General features: G+C 38.0%; 1 protein-coding gene across 1 annotated transcript in view; it reads right to left on the bottom strand.

Moving 5' to 3' along the window:
- Positions 1 to 822: 822 nt before the first annotated feature.
- The window catches only part of c2h5orf63 (chromosome 2 C5orf63 homolog), a 29,610-nt gene continuing 14,706 nt past the window's right edge, over positions 823 to 15,726 (bottom strand). Inside the window, exons 2-4 of the mRNA XM_003216407.3 lie at positions 10,017 to 10,134; positions 2,256 to 2,312; positions 823 to 1,091 (exon numbers count right to left, since the gene is read on the bottom strand). Of these exons, the coding sequence (XP_003216455.2) occupies positions 903 to 1,091; positions 2,256 to 2,312; positions 10,017 to 10,127 (357 nt within the window). The 5' untranslated portion in view covers positions 10,128 to 10,134 and the 3' untranslated portion in view covers positions 823 to 902. The remainder of the gene's footprint in view (positions 1,092 to 2,255; positions 2,313 to 10,016; positions 10,135 to 15,726) is intronic.

Raw genomic sequence — 15,726 nt, 5'->3', positions numbered from 1 at the left:
GAGCTATAGGGGTCCTTTAATGCTCCATTATTATTGCACTAGGGCCTAGTGTTAATTGCCAGAGCAACATCCTGTGGAATGCAGTGATTTCAATTTACGGAGGTATGCTTAGGATTCATAACCAGAGAGTTCTATGTCTCACCAAATTACAAATCTCAGGATTTCATAGGATGCGGCCATGGCAGGTGGATTGGAATCAAAACATTGTAATCATGTAGCATGAAGGGGTTGTTAAGTATTTTCTCCACTTTGGCCATGAGAAATTGCACTATAAAAACCCTATGAGCAAAGAGGTGTCTTGATTTCTTTATTACCATGAAGGGCATGATGGCACAATGGAGCCAAATGTGTCTGTGAGAAACAGCTTTTTTTCACAGATTAAAAGGTCACATCATCACTCTTGCAAAGCCTACATGCCTATTCAGAGTGAAATCCAATTGAGTTCAGTGAGGCTTACTCTGAAGTAAGTTTTGCAGTCTCTCAAGATGGAATGGGCTTGTCTTCTCCTGATCTGAAGACTACAATATGGACTGATGGATTAAATTTACAACAAATGAGAGCCTACCAATATGTCAGGAAGAACTTACTAATGGTACGAGTTGTTTGACTGTGAAAAAAATTGCCTCAGGTGTTGGGCTCTTCTTTTCTGGAGGTTGGATGGTAATCATTTGAGAGTGCTTTAAATGGGATGGCAGAATGGGATTGGACTGGATATGGCTCTTGTGGTTCCTCTATGCTATGGTTCTATAAATCCAAAAGGAGTAAAGTGTGCATCAGACTGAAGGGCTTCATCAGTATTAAAAACGGAGTTAAACATGCATATTGCATTTCAAGAAACTCATAATTTTATTAGTTAAGAAAGTAATACATGATTGTTTATTGCATTCCTTCTCAGTCCACAGTTAAATGTCTTCATTTTTCTTTATCAGCTGCAACTCGAGGGCTAACAACCGCTTTTCCAGTTCTTTGATATCCACTCGATGCTTCATCAGAAATTGTCCATTCAAGTGAAAGACAGGTATGTCATACTTATATTTTTCAAACCAGGATGAGTGATCTGGAAGGGTTATGTCTACTTCCTGCAAAAGAAACTGTTCAAGACAGCAAATAATTAATAGCTTATAATCAAAAGCTGGGGATGCTTGCTGAGAATACTAGACAGAAATAACTGGGATGACAAAATATATTTCAGATCACAGTATAGAGTTGGTATTTCTCCAGAAGGGGTACACTTGGCTTATGAAGGCCATTTTTGAGACCTCTATGCCCCTAATTTTTTTAAATGCTGAAGAGAATATCATGTTTATATTCTTCATGTTTGCTTTTACTGAACAAATGGGCCTTCTGAAACAGTGGAATGAGGGAGGGATGCAAAAAAGAGGCAAAATCGCCACCTGAAATTTCCAGCCATTTTTTTAAAATGTAAGAAAAAAAATGGGAAACATGAAGATGTAGCATTAGGAGTTGCAGCAAGGTACCCATATCGTAAACAAAAGGCTGAGTTGAACCAACGCTAATTTACTATTTCTCCATCAAGCCTTTTTGACTCAGGTGATAATGCAAGGTGACATAATGCTCAGCTGGGAGGGTTTTCTTGGCAGTAAAAAAGATGTCCTATTTTGGTGTACGTTTCAGTCGAATCAAAAAGCCTTTCTGCGTTTTAGTTTTATGGAAATTGAATATAACAACTTAGTAAGACATTGTGGAAGAGAGAGCAACAGATGCATATATAGTGAACAGGCTGGCAAAATGTGTTGTTGAAGGCTTTCATGGCTGGAATCACAGGGCTGTTGTGTGTTTTCCGGGCTATATGGCCTTGTTCCAGAAGCATTCTCTCCTAATGCTTCTGGAACATGGCCATAAAGTCCGGAAAACACACAACAACCCAGGCCGGCAAAACACTGGATAAGCGAAAATGTTGGATAATAAGGAGGGATTAAGGAAAAGCCTATTGAACGTCAAATTAAATTATGATTTTACAAATTAAACACCAAAATATCATGTTTTACAACAAGTCTTCCATTTGTTTGGGAGTGTGCTTGCACTTGTGGTGTTGTTAGGCGTGCTGGCCCACTGTGCGTTGCTGCCTAGAGAAACAGCTGTAGATCGGGCAGGAGCCTGATTGCGTTGGATAATACAGAATGTTGGATGAGTGAAGGTTGGATAAGCAAGACTCTACTGTAACATCGAAACCCTTTACCAAAAGCTAAATTATGCTACGGTGTTCAAATAAATACATTTTCATGTGATATTACCTTGTGTTTGTATGGCTCCAGCACCGCTTTGGCTTCATCACATAAGGGGCATGGATTCTTAAGAAGGGCAGAAAGAAACCAGAGAGTAATTAAAAGAAATAGTGGAACTCGTGATGCTCCTTTTACTAAGAATGCAGATATCATGATGATCACAACATACTACATGTTAACAACTGGATTCAGTGGTACTGAACAGAGAATTAGGATATCAAGGAAACAGTGACTGGCCCAGTTGCACTATATGATCTACATTATACAACAATCAAAGTGAAATAGCTCAGTGTTTCTCAGTCTGCCGAGAGTGGATTGCCATTTCCTTTCTTAATGTGCTGGCCTGGACATATTGGTGCCCATTTGGTACAATGATTTCTTTCTTGGGATCCATTCATACTAAACTATTAGAGTAGTATTATTCCACTTTAACTGTCATGGTTCTGTTCTATGGAATCCCAGATTTTGTAGTTTGGTGAAGCATAGAGCTCCCTGGTTGAGAATTTTAAATGTCCCTTATGTGAATTGCAAATGTTTTACTCTAACCCGCCAATTCCAGGTTTCCACAGGACAGAAACATGAGAGTTAAAGTGAACTACAGTCAGCCCTCAACATCTGCGGGTTTGATTTTTATGGATTTGGTTACAATGGCAGTCATAGCGAAGCTGCACCAGAGGAAGAGCAAATGGAACATTTCCTGTTCTGCGTCTGCATACTCACCATGAGCAGACAGCTGCCACAAAAAAACAATAGCTAACATGGGCAGAAGTTTATTATGGATTGGCTATAAGGGTGCTTTCCCAAATATAGGAGGCATTTGTGTCCAATCTCAGATGTACATCTGTTACTACTCTGCATTGCATGAGGAAATGGCGCTTATTTTTCTCTCATCCCACTCAAGGTGTAGGAATCAATGCCAGGGCTGTGGGACAGCTTTCCTCTGTGTCTTGACGCATTGCTGGGAAAAAAGGTGGGATAAAAAGAAATAAAATTTAGGAAAGCATATTAAAGAGCCGAACCAAGCACACATCAAATAACAAATGTGTATCTGTTTTTGCCTTTTAACATATGTGAGACAAAGGAGGCTATTTATCTGAACAGCAGATAAAGTGAGGCAATTGCCTCAGGCAGCAGATGTTGAGAAGTGGCAGCAAAATGTTAGAGCTGTATGCCAGATGGCCTACCTGAGCCTCCATGTGAGCCTGCTGCCTCTGGCTGCATGGAGAACACTATTCTATGGTCAGAATTACCAGCTGCCAGTTCAGTACGCATTTGTACATTGAATGGAAATAGGTGATAATGCTTTGGTCAATGAAGGCAGTGCTTATCATGTGAAAGATGAATGTTTCTCTGTCCCTGATCAAATCCCAGCAGAAAAGATCTCTTGAGCCACTTTTTGTTCAGGAGCCTTTCACAGAGAACTACAGGCAGTCTCCGAGTTACAAACATCTGACTTACAAATGACTCATGGTTAATAATAACAAATCTTTATTTGTACCCTGCCACCATCTCCCCACGGGGACTTGGGGTGGCTCACAGAACCACTATAGTGTCATATAGAAACCACAATACACAGTACACTAGTACACAAGTATAAATATATGACGTAAGTATAGAAACAACAATACATGTAAAATACCAGTAAAAATAGTAAGATTATAAAATTTCCTAAAATGCAGTAGAACGCGTGTATAAGAACAGGGGTGAGACAACAGAAAGTAAGAGAACTTTACCCTTAGGAAGGGAAATTCACTCCTAAAAGAGTTATTATCATGGGGAAAAGGTGTCTCCACTGAACTTTATCACAAATTCTTTCCACAACAAGCTACATTTTTCAAAATCCAGTTGTCACAGGGACATAAAGTGTTGTGAAATTTTCTGAATGGGCACAGACAGCAAAAGAAACGCCACAGGAGTGTTAACCCTTTCCTATGCTATCCAAAGATCTCTATATATCTATATCTGGAGTTACACTTTTTTTTTCGTGCCAAGGGTGACTTGAGAAACTGCAAGTCACTTTTGGTGTGAAAGAATTAGGAAAAAAAACATTTAAAATGTACCTGTTCTGGCTTAAAAACAAATTCAGCTTAAGAACAAACCTACGGAACCTATCTTGTTTGTAACTTCAGGACTGCCTGTATCTTCAAGGATAGTCAAAGACCTTTTTTCCATCACTTTTAATAATGCTCTCATTTATTCTGCGAAGGAAGCACATGGTCCTGGCCTTATTTCTGACTCTCCTTTGCATTTTGTTCTGTACATTGGAGGCTGTAGCAAAGTCATGTCAATTTTTCCTCTATGACATTGCCAAAACCAGACCTTTTCTTTCTGATCCCTCTTGTTAAGACCTTAGTTCATGTCTTGGTCATCTCCTGTCTTTATTATTGCCATTTTCTTTTGACTGGTCTTCCATTATCTCACCTTAGTTCTCTGGTTTCCATTCAATATTTAGCTGTTAAGATTATATTTTTGGATTGCTGTTTTGATCATGGTATCCCATTTTTCATATCTTTTTACTTGTTACGCATTCCTTCTTGGATTCAGCAGGAGCTTCTTTTTGTAACAGTCAAAGCCCTTCACAACCTAGTTCTACCCATTCTTTCACCCCTTATTTCTTTTTATCAACCTTTTTGAGACCTGTGTTCTGGGAACTTTAGACTTCTCATCCAACCAAAGATTTTTTCTTTCTCGGCTTGGCTTCAATCTTTTTCTCCCCCTGAACTGTTCCTTCCCCTATTGCTTTTAAACCTCAATTAAAAACACTGTTTTCTAACGCTCTTGGATTTTTACTTTAATATTGTAGTGTAATCTTGTATATTTTGATCATATGTATTTATCAGTTTGCTTCACATAGTATTTTTTTGTATTTTATATGGATGACTGCATAGGGCTGTATACTCTCACCCTACCTATTCAACTTGTATGCAGAACACATGCGACATGCAGGGCTTGATGAATCCAAGGCTGGAGTTAAAATTGCTGGAAGAAACATTAACAACCTTAGCTACGCGGATGATACTACTTTGATGGCTGAAAGTGAGGAGGAGCTGAGGAGTTTCATAACCAAGGTGAACGAAGAAAGTGCAAAAGCTGGGTTGCGTTAAAAAAACAAGATTACGGCAACCAAACTGATTGATAACTGGCAAATAGAGGAAGAAAACATGGAGGCAGTGACAGACTTTGTTTTTCTAGGTGCAAAGATTACTGCAGATGCAGACTGCAGCCAGGAAATCAGAAGACGTTTCCTTCTTGGGAGGAGAGCAATGACCAACCTTGATAAAATACTGAAGAGTAGAAACATCACACTGGCAATGAAGGTTCGCATAGTTAAAGCAATGATATTCCCTGTAGTAACCTATGGATATGAGAGCTGGACCATAAAGAAGGCTGAGCGAAGGAAGATAGATGCTTTTGAACTGTGGTGTTGGAGGAAAATTCTGAGAGTGCCTTGGACCGCAAGAAGATGAAACCAGTCCATACTCCAGGAAATCATGCCCGACTGCTCATTGGAGGGAAGGATATTAGCGGCAATGCTGAAGTACTTTGGCCACATAATGAAAAAACAGGAAAGCTGGAAGAAGAAAGAAGGAAGAGAGGCCAACCAAGGGCAAGATGGATGGATGGTATCCTTGAAGTGACTGGCTTGACCTTGAAGGAGCTGGGAGTGGTGATGATGAACAGGGAGCTCTGGCGTGGGCTGGTCCATGAGGTCTCGAAGAGTCAGAAATGGCTGAACGAATAAACAACAACAAAAAATGAATGACTTTTTAATAATTGTACTGTATAATTTTCAATTTTATTCTTCCTTCCTGCCCGCTCTATGTGTATAAAGTCACCCTTCCATATTGATTTTTGACTTTTGCTGATTTTATTATTCATTGTTTTGATTGAAATGTTAATTCTAAAAATCTCTAGGACTTCCAGTGTGACTCTATGGAGCTGTTCATGTCGAAAAAACCCCAATCTCTTTATTGACAGCTTTTTATTTTCATGGAGATCCTGTGCCCCCACCCCTAGCAAATGTGGAGAGCTGACTGTATGCATATATATTTGACATTGTATGCCTTTGGCAATGACCCATTCTTTTTGGTTATTTTACTCGTAAACTGTCATGTCCATTGATGGCACCATATAAATAAATAACCACAAAAGTGTATTACATGTACAAAAGCCTATCTTAGAAGGGATAATGTCCAGCTTAGGACATTGAAGAGTTACACTGGTCTAAATTGCTTGGCACATGTTTGCAGATGTGTCTCTCCAGTCCAGTCTTGTTGGTATTCATCAAATGAACTGAAGTTTTGTCTGCCATATAAAGCAGGAAGCAATACTTAAACAATTTCCAAATTGTTCTAATAGATGGAACTGGAATTCCTGTTTCATTGCATCATATGATAAGAATGACCTGGGGGCACATTAAAAGAGTCCCTTCCTCTATAGCCCATTCAGCGGATGAAAACCAGCATGTGCTGTAATCAGAGGGACAGAAATACTGCCTTGTATCAAGGTAAGGCTGATTTGTATTAGGAAAGATCCATGGTTCATCCAGTCACAGATTATTTGTTTCTTTTTGTTATCATAACTTTGGGGTCTTCACCAGAGGTCTTCCCATTAGCAGTTATGTGATCCATTTAGCAGAGATACATCAGCACCTTGACGTTTGCTCTTCCAGGTGTTTTGGACTTCAAATACCAGAAGCCCCAGCAACAACATGGCCATGGTAAAAGGTTATGGCATCTGTAATACACAAATTCTGGAGGACCAAATGCTTCTCAAACTTGATTTAGTGGGACTGAACCTGGGATTTCCTGCATGCAAGATTATTATATATGGTTAACTTGAAGAAAAGGTTGTTTTGAACCACAATTGCCAGAATCTCCAATGAGACAATGGCTGATTGTGACCACTAAAAAATACTAGGCAACACTTCCCTAAGTTTTGCCACACTGAGATCCCATGCTATAAGATGGAATATAAATATTTTTATAAATATTTTTTAATATGTGGAGATTTCCTTGTTCTTTTCGGAATTCAGAAACAGGTCAAATCGTTATGTAGCGAGTGTGGGTGGATTTGACCTGTTTCTGAGTTCTGAAAAGAATAAGACATCTATTGAAAAAAGGGATGATTAAAATATTTAGACGAGTTCATATTCCAAAAATATAAAGGTAGGAAACATAGTACTTCTCCCCCTTTCCCTTTTCTCTACAAAATGCTAAGCTAAATACTGTACTCAGAATACTCTCAAAACAGGGATGCCACTCTAGCAAGAACCCCTCTCCTAAAATAATACTCTTACTAATAAAATGCTCAGCAGCTTAGCTTTAAGCTGCTTTGATGGGACACTAAAGAAGATTTCCTAAAAGGTAATGCCCTCCTGAGATTTTTCAGTTGCTTGCACTGCAAATGGAAAGCTGAATTTCCTACAGAACAAACATTCAGTCCTGCTGGGCATCAAGAATGTGAAATGGCTGATTTATTCCTTCTGCATATTCTCGTGCCACACTTTTCACTTAAAAACAAAACCGAGGTTGTGCTGAGTGGATCCAAGCTGAGAAAACTAAATGAAAGCTATTAAAAGAAGGGTGATAATTTCATTCAAAAACTGCCAGTAATTCTCAATGTTCTCTTTTTTTTAAAAAAACCCCAAACCCTGGATCATAGATTCATATGGATTTGCAATTAAGAAAAGAGGCCGCTTTAGAATACCCTTTCCAGTTTGTTGGTGACAATTTGCTTTTAAAATTTCAAACTGCTACAACTCAGCATGCGCTAAAGCATCACAAAAGACTTTTCTCCTACCCAATTATTAACCTCTAAAAGTAATCCTGCTTATTCACCACCTCATTGACTTTTGGATTATCAACTGCACAGGCAGCTGGCAGAGACAGACCTGAAACTTTAATGCTGCCACGTAGAAAGAAATGGCTTTGAACAATATACCTGATAATGCTTAGACTTGGCTTAATTGGATCACATTAGCTAAACAAAATATTCAGGGTCAAATCTGCCATTCATTCTATGGGATCAATTATGCTTAGTGTCCAATGTGGACTTTCTTCTTTTTCAACAATTCTCTATACACTTCGAAATATTCCTCTGAAGGTGTAGGATCCATGCCATTAATCCAAGGAGTCATTCCACTGAAACTGGTAGATGGTGAACAGTTCAAGGGAAGTGCTAGAACAAAGGAGGATGTGAGGATGGCTATTTTTTAAAAATACTGCCAGCTAACACTTCCCTAGGTTTTGTCATCCTGAGATATCATGAGATAGAGTAGGGCATAAATACTGAAACACTTTTTTCGTGTCAGGAGCGACTTGAGAAACTCCAAGTCACTTCTGGTGTGAGAGAATTGCTGTCTGCAAGGACGTTGCCGAGGGGACGCCCAATGTTTGATGTTTTCCCATCCTTATGGGAGGCTTCTCTCATGTCCCCACATGGGGAGCTGAAGTTGACAGTGTGTTAACACTGGCCAAAACACATTTTGGTGCCTCAAATGTGAGACCTGTTTCTGGATATAATTGACCTGCTGATTCCAAAAATGGTATTGGCTCTAGTTTTTGAGATACAGAACATAGGCCATCTACAGTCGCCATCTGCTCACTCATAGAAAATTATGATAACCATATCTAAGAAACTATGCAATTTTCTGAATCAGTGTCCCAAATAATTCCAGGAACAAGACTAAAAACCAAGACACCAAGAGGAAAAAAAATTTGGTTGGCCTGTGTAATTTTTAAATAAGTAGAGTTCGTTAGTGTACAAGCACCACTTCTTCCACTAGGTTTTTAACTAAAACTGGATCTTTTGATCAACTAGCTATGTTTCTGTTTATTGTTATTTTGTGAAAAGCTAGTTCTAGGACACTATTAGGCTGAGTTTTAATGCTGGCCACCAGACACAGCAGTGCCTAGGAGAGCCTCGTAGTTACCTGGAAAGATTGCCTGTCAATATTAAGGCATTGACAATGAAAAAAAATATCCACCTTGCTGAAGCCAGATGTGATCAAAATAAACATGGTAAACACATTCAAGAATATCCTTGAACAATATACTCATGTATGTTGACCTCATGTATAACTCAAGGGCAGGGTTGGGGAGCAAAATTACAAATTTGATATGACCCAGAGGATAAGTTGAGGATCATTTTGTGACTAGAGGAAAGCATCAATGAAGTCTCTGTGCTACCAGTTCCCTGTCCAGACATTCAAAAATGCTAGAAGCAGTGCCACAACAGAGTGAGTAGAGAGAGTTGGTGCTTCTTTTAAGATCTCCTGGGAGGGACTAAGCTCTTGCCTTTCACCACTCTACCCAGAGAAGGGGATGGTTCCATTTTTATGAGATTTAAGGTACAGTACTCACACTGACCTATGGATAGGCCAACCCAGGTTTTCTAGGATGATTTTTTTTCTAAATCTTTTAGACTTATGCATAAGTACATTGGGTAGACTGAGGCCGATAAAAGTGTTACATGCTAACTACAGTACCTCCATGGATCCATCTGTTGTAATTCTCTAAGGAGTTCCTAACAACAGAAGGAATGAAAGCATTGTAATCTTATTCTGTGGTTTACCAATAAAATCTTTAAGCTTTCATGCTATTAGTGTGTTCATTGCCTCTGAATCCTCTTAAGGAAAAAAAAACCCTGCCTATTGGCAAACAGCTGCTGATAGTGAATTATGCTTAATTGAAAACTGTGGTTTCCAAATCTGTCTTTTGGGCCATCTAAATAACTTTAAAAAACAACAACCCAAAACAGCCTATTTACCTTTGTGAACAAGGTTAACACAGGTAAATTGTTGTTTGCTTCAGACAGCAGTCTTCGTAGTGGTCTTGAGCATTTTGCCAGCTGTTGCGTCCAGCCCTGAATCCAGAACATCTTTGCCCTGTCAAGACAATAAACATTCCTCTGCAATCACAGGCATAGTATGTTTTAATTGCCATCCATAAGTTATATATCACTAGACAGTCATCAGATCACAATGATGTTCCAATGATAAGATCTGAAATATAAATGCAATTATAAATCAATTTTTCCCTCAGCACTGAGCGGAAAAAGCACAGGGTTTACCACAAGGCAGGCATAATTTAACGCAGCACAAGAAACACTGCTTAATATGTACATTACATTTCCTTGCTGTAATGCCTCTTTTAAATTCACCAACACAAACGCTGGTATAAATACATTACACTGTTTCAAGCAGACACATGCCACTAAGAATTACCCAGTATTAGCAGAATACAAAGTACTGTGCTTTGAACCTTTCTTAATCTTGCTGCATTGCTTGGCATAAAATGTTGGTCGTTCTTCAAAATTGTTTTAATAAACAACCAGTTCCGTACTTTGCTGACATGTTAAATTAATGCATCCTGCAGCAAAGCGTGAAATATAGACAAGATTATTTAACTCTGTAATGTGACTTAAAAGCTTGCAAATTACCTTGTGGGTTTTACTTTAAAACAACAATAACAACAGTAAATTAAAACACGGAAAATTTCATTGCTGGATTTGTGTTAAGCAAGTCTTTTTCCCCCGGTATGAAAAAAATTATTTAAAAGTATTTTACAGAAAGATTTTTAAAAGCTATTTTGAAAGCTATGCATACTTTTTCAAGCTGTAATGTTGTATTGTCTATGCAACCCAACCATAATGTCTGTGCTTCTTGCATATGTGCCATTTAAGAAGTGTTTGCACAGGAGTAAATAACATTTCCATGCCCATTGTAATCGTCTTAGGCTCACTTATTTCAGTAGATGTTTATTTATTTATTTATTTATTTACTTATTTACAGCATTTCTACCCCGCCTTTCTCACCTGAAGGGACTCAAGGCGGCTTACAAAAATTGGCAAAATTCAATGCCTAAAACAGAATTTAATAAAATCAGAAAACACCGTTAATTAAATATTCAATAAAAACATTATACAAAACTTAAAACATATAAATACTTAAGTCCAATTTAGACGTTTTAAAGTAATTTAATTATTATGACATTTATTTCATGCCTTTCTTTTACTATTGAACTCAATTTTACTTAATTGCATGATGGATTATGATATATGTCTACATTGGCATAAATTCAACAATTTGATTACAAGGTTAATAAGAGCCACCCACTGTCTGTAAATGTGAAAAGTCCAACCACAATCCTGGCTCTGGGGTATGTATCAGATGAGAAATATTTACTGCTTAACAAGCACATAGAATTCATAATCAGATTAACAGAATTGTAGATCATAATTAGATCATGATCCAATAATCCTTTGCTGCTCCTCTAGCAGAAATCTCTAGGACTGATAAGATAAAAACTTGGAAGATGTTGCTAATGTGGAAAGTTATGTTTGAGAAGAATGACAATGACATGCCGAAGCCACCCACAGCTGAGCGCTGGTTAGTTATGGATGGCTCCAACATGTCTTGACACTGCTAAGTTGTGTCTTGACACTACTTGGTTATGGATGGCCTCAGCATGTCATTTTATTTATTCTTCCTAAAAATAACTCACCAAGCTCTGCTGATTTGTTGCTGTTTTCCAGCCTTCTCCAACCTAATGCCCTTCTATAAATTGTTGTCCAACAAGTTTGGGCACCAGACTGGGAAGACTGATGTGTCTGAACTCCAAAGTTTGGGCAAGCATTCAGAAATACTCAAAACACACTAACCCCCAGCAAAAGTACACTATGAAGGTGGAAGATGAAACTGGACTCAAACTTACCTTGAATAGCCCCATGGAAATCAGTGAGACTTAAATCAACTACAACTAAACTAAGTTCCATGGGTCTCTATGGGTCTAGGAAATGCTAATAGTGTTGTTGAAGGATAACTCACTTGGACACATTCTTAGAAGAATGGGAACCATTCTATCAATATATATCTGAGGGAAAGGGAGAAAACTTTATGTACAGGTTTGGAGACATACAACATTAGAATATTCACTTGTTGAGGGTAAAACAAGCAGAAGTAAACAACTTGTTGGATATAAAGTGGAGGAAAATGTTAAATTATAGTGAAACCGACAAGAGAGTCTGGAAATCCACTTTTAAAACCAATTTACTGGTATGTATATGTTGATAGTTTTAGAGTTACATGTAATTAGAGACTGAGGTTGTATAGTTATGTACATGTTGTCTAAGTATGTTTATGTATACATATACATCACAGTTTTCCTTTTTGTGTGTGTGTGTTTTTGTTAAAAATAATCAAAAATATTGGGGGAGGGAAATGTACTTTGAACAGCACCATGGAAATCAGTAGGACTTAAATCAGCCACAATTAATTGAAGTTCCATGGGTCTCTATGGGTCTACTTTATGACGAACTCAGGATCCAGTCTATGTGAAGAACATGAATATTTCAGAATTAATCTTGCGTGGATGAAAAAAGAAATGCCTTGAAATATTATGGCTGAAAACCAAGTTAGATCTAATGTACTTTCCTGCAGTGACTGAAGACCTGCAGTGGACTGGCGGAGCGACATTAATAAAAAGTGTATTAAGAACAAATTAATTTTAGCTTATTTAACAGGCTGGATAGAAATAAAATTATAATGAAACATAATTACATGCTAGAAAGAAATAAAAATATAGTACAGCATAATTCTTGTTCATATCTTCAGCACACCCATTTTAAAGACCTGTCACTTAGCCAGAGAGATTTCACAAAGTTGGACGCTTTCCTGCTTTGATGGTCTGTGCAAAGTTGTCAGACTCATTTTCACCAAGGGCCACATCAGCCTTATGGTAGCCTTCAAAGGAGTGCTTGTAAATGTAAAACTGTATAAATGATGTTGCCCTGGTACTGAAAGCCTTGTAGGCCACCTATAGTGACATGGCAACCAGGATTTGGCCTGCGTGCCTTGCATTTGACATGCGTAGTCTAAGGTTATCTACAGGAGCAGATGTGAAAGCAGACTCAAGGGAGGGTCCCAAGGGCCACAGTTAGAAGAACAAGTTAGAAGTGCTATCCAATCAAAGACACCTAACAGTAATGTGACGAGTGTCCACACTACACAGGTACAGAAGGACGATTCCACTTTAATGACCATGGTTCCATCCCATGGAATCCTGGGACCTACACTTTGATGAGCGACTGGCAGGACTAACATGGCATTGTGATTTAGAAGGACTCTGGAGGACCAAGCTTTGAATCCCCACTCAGTTCTCAGAATCCACTCAGTGACCATGGAAAAGTCACACTCCCTCTGAACCAGCAGAAGAAGGAGCGAAGACAAACATGAGGGACTGTATCATGATTCCTAATAGAAAATTACTGTTAGATATGGTGATAGAAACATTAACAATGTCAAACCTTCTTTGAATAAACCTTACAAAAAAAAACCCCTAAAATAAGGTTGCCAGAGGTTTATCTCTCTCTATAAAAGTCAAAGTATGTATGCTTGTCTGTCTGTCTGTCTGTGTGTACACTGTAGAAATAATGCACTTTGACAGTACTTAAACTGCCATGGCTCAATATTACAAAATCCTGGAATTTGTAGTAAGGTGAAGCATCAGCACTCATTGGCAGAGAAGGCTAAAGACCTTGTAAAACTACACCTCTCAGGATTCCATAGCATTGAGTTATGGCAGATAAGGTGGTGTCAAACTGCATTAATTCTACAGTGTAGATGCACCCAGAGTCTATAGTCTCATGTTGCAACCAGAATGGTGATTGGTACAGTCCATATTCTACGCAAAAAACATGCAACTAGTTCCAAGTGGAAGTACATTGGACTACAGCATAAATGCATGCCAATATCTAGCAAATAGAGTTGGTTCCAGCATGTGTATGTGTGATGCTAGTCCACTAGTGCTTCTTCTGTTCACATGCTCCAACGAACATTAAGGAGAATACTTCCTCTCATCCTGAAAGGAACATTTATTTATTTATTTATTTACAGCATTTTTACCCCACCTTTCCCACCCGAGGGGACTCAAGGCGGTTTACAATAAATAGGCAAAAATTCAATGCCCGAAAACAGTACACTAAAACAACAGTTTTATCATATTCCATCATGAATATGATTCATCTTCTTATAAAACCATGCAGTTTGGTGGCCATCACTACAACCCAGAGCAAGGAATTCCCTGCTTTAATTACGGTATGCAGTTCCCATTCTCCGAACATTTAGCTTCAATCGATGGCCCCTGTTCTAGTATAATGAGAACAGTGGAATATCTTTTTCCTATCCCCTTTCTCCACACCATGCAGCCTCCTGCCTTAATCACTCTTTTTTAATTAAGGGGAAAAGCTCAGATGTTGTAAAACGTGTGGACTACTCAATAAAAAATTAGAAATAGCATCATATTTATTGCCCCAAAAATCCAATTGTGTGAAAAGGCTTTTGGTGCAGAGAGACAAGTATGAGTTATTTTAATAAGGGTTTCTTTTCTCTCTTTTTTGTAAAAGTAGTTTTAAGTTTGTTTTATAAGGTTGTTATAACCCTAAACGTGAGCCAATGTACATAAAGTGTGTTATAAATCTAAAATACAATAAAAAACACCTTCTAGGTCTCCCGACACTCCACTCTCATTCATCATTCTACAAAGCAGCTATAATAATCATACAAACATATTATGAAATGGCAAAACTTGGCCAGTGCTATATCCCCGGAAGCAAAGCAAAGCAATAAATCCTCATTTACACTATAAATAAGCCATGGTACTAGAACCAACTATAATTTAAACCAATTAATTGCCTGTTTGTAAAACTAAGAGATAAATATGTCTCATTTTTCTGTTGCTCATATTTAATTATGATGTTTTTTAAAATAATCCCAGAGCTTCAAACTAATGGCCGCTATAGCCACAGGATACCAAATAATAGCTTACTAAACATACTTATGAATATCTAGATTTAGCTGTTGAAATCTATTTTCATGATGATATTTTTATTTGCCTAATTATGCATGCGTAACTGAAAGCCAAAGGCTTGCCTGATGGGCCAACTATGAATTTACAAAAAACCCCCAAAAAACAAAACAAAAAAACAGAACTATAAATATTGGTAGCTAGCCAAGAACTGAAGGCAACATCCACCACATACACAATTCCACAGTGGATTTTTAGCTTCTGAAACCAATCTATATACACCACTATCTAGTATTTCCCCACATAGTCCTTTCCATAATTGCTTACATGAATAGTTAACAATGAAATTAACCAGCGAGTTCTGCAATCAAAACTCATCTGCCCTTTCTTGTATGTTTAAATGATAATACTGTATTTCTTCAATTGTAAAATGCCACTGATTGCATGACACAAACTAATTTCAGTACCACCACCACCACCAAAAATACATAAGATGCACCTGAGATTCTAAGACACACCCTATTTTTAGTGATGTTTATATATAGGGGGAAGAAGTGCATCTTAGAATGGAAGAAATGATTAAATATAGATAAGAATGCCGACACCAATACTAATAAAATGTAGATTGAAATTATGCGTCTCTCTCTCTCTCTCTGTATATGTGACTTCAAGTT

Source organism: Anolis carolinensis, chromosome 2 (genome assembly GCF_035594765.1).
Source record: "Anolis carolinensis isolate JA03-04 chromosome 2, rAnoCar3.1.pri, whole genome shotgun sequence".
Taxonomy (NCBI): Eukaryota; Metazoa; Chordata; class Lepidosauria; order Squamata; family Dactyloidae; genus Anolis; species Anolis carolinensis.
This window is presented reverse-complemented; position numbering and strand designations above follow the sequence as displayed.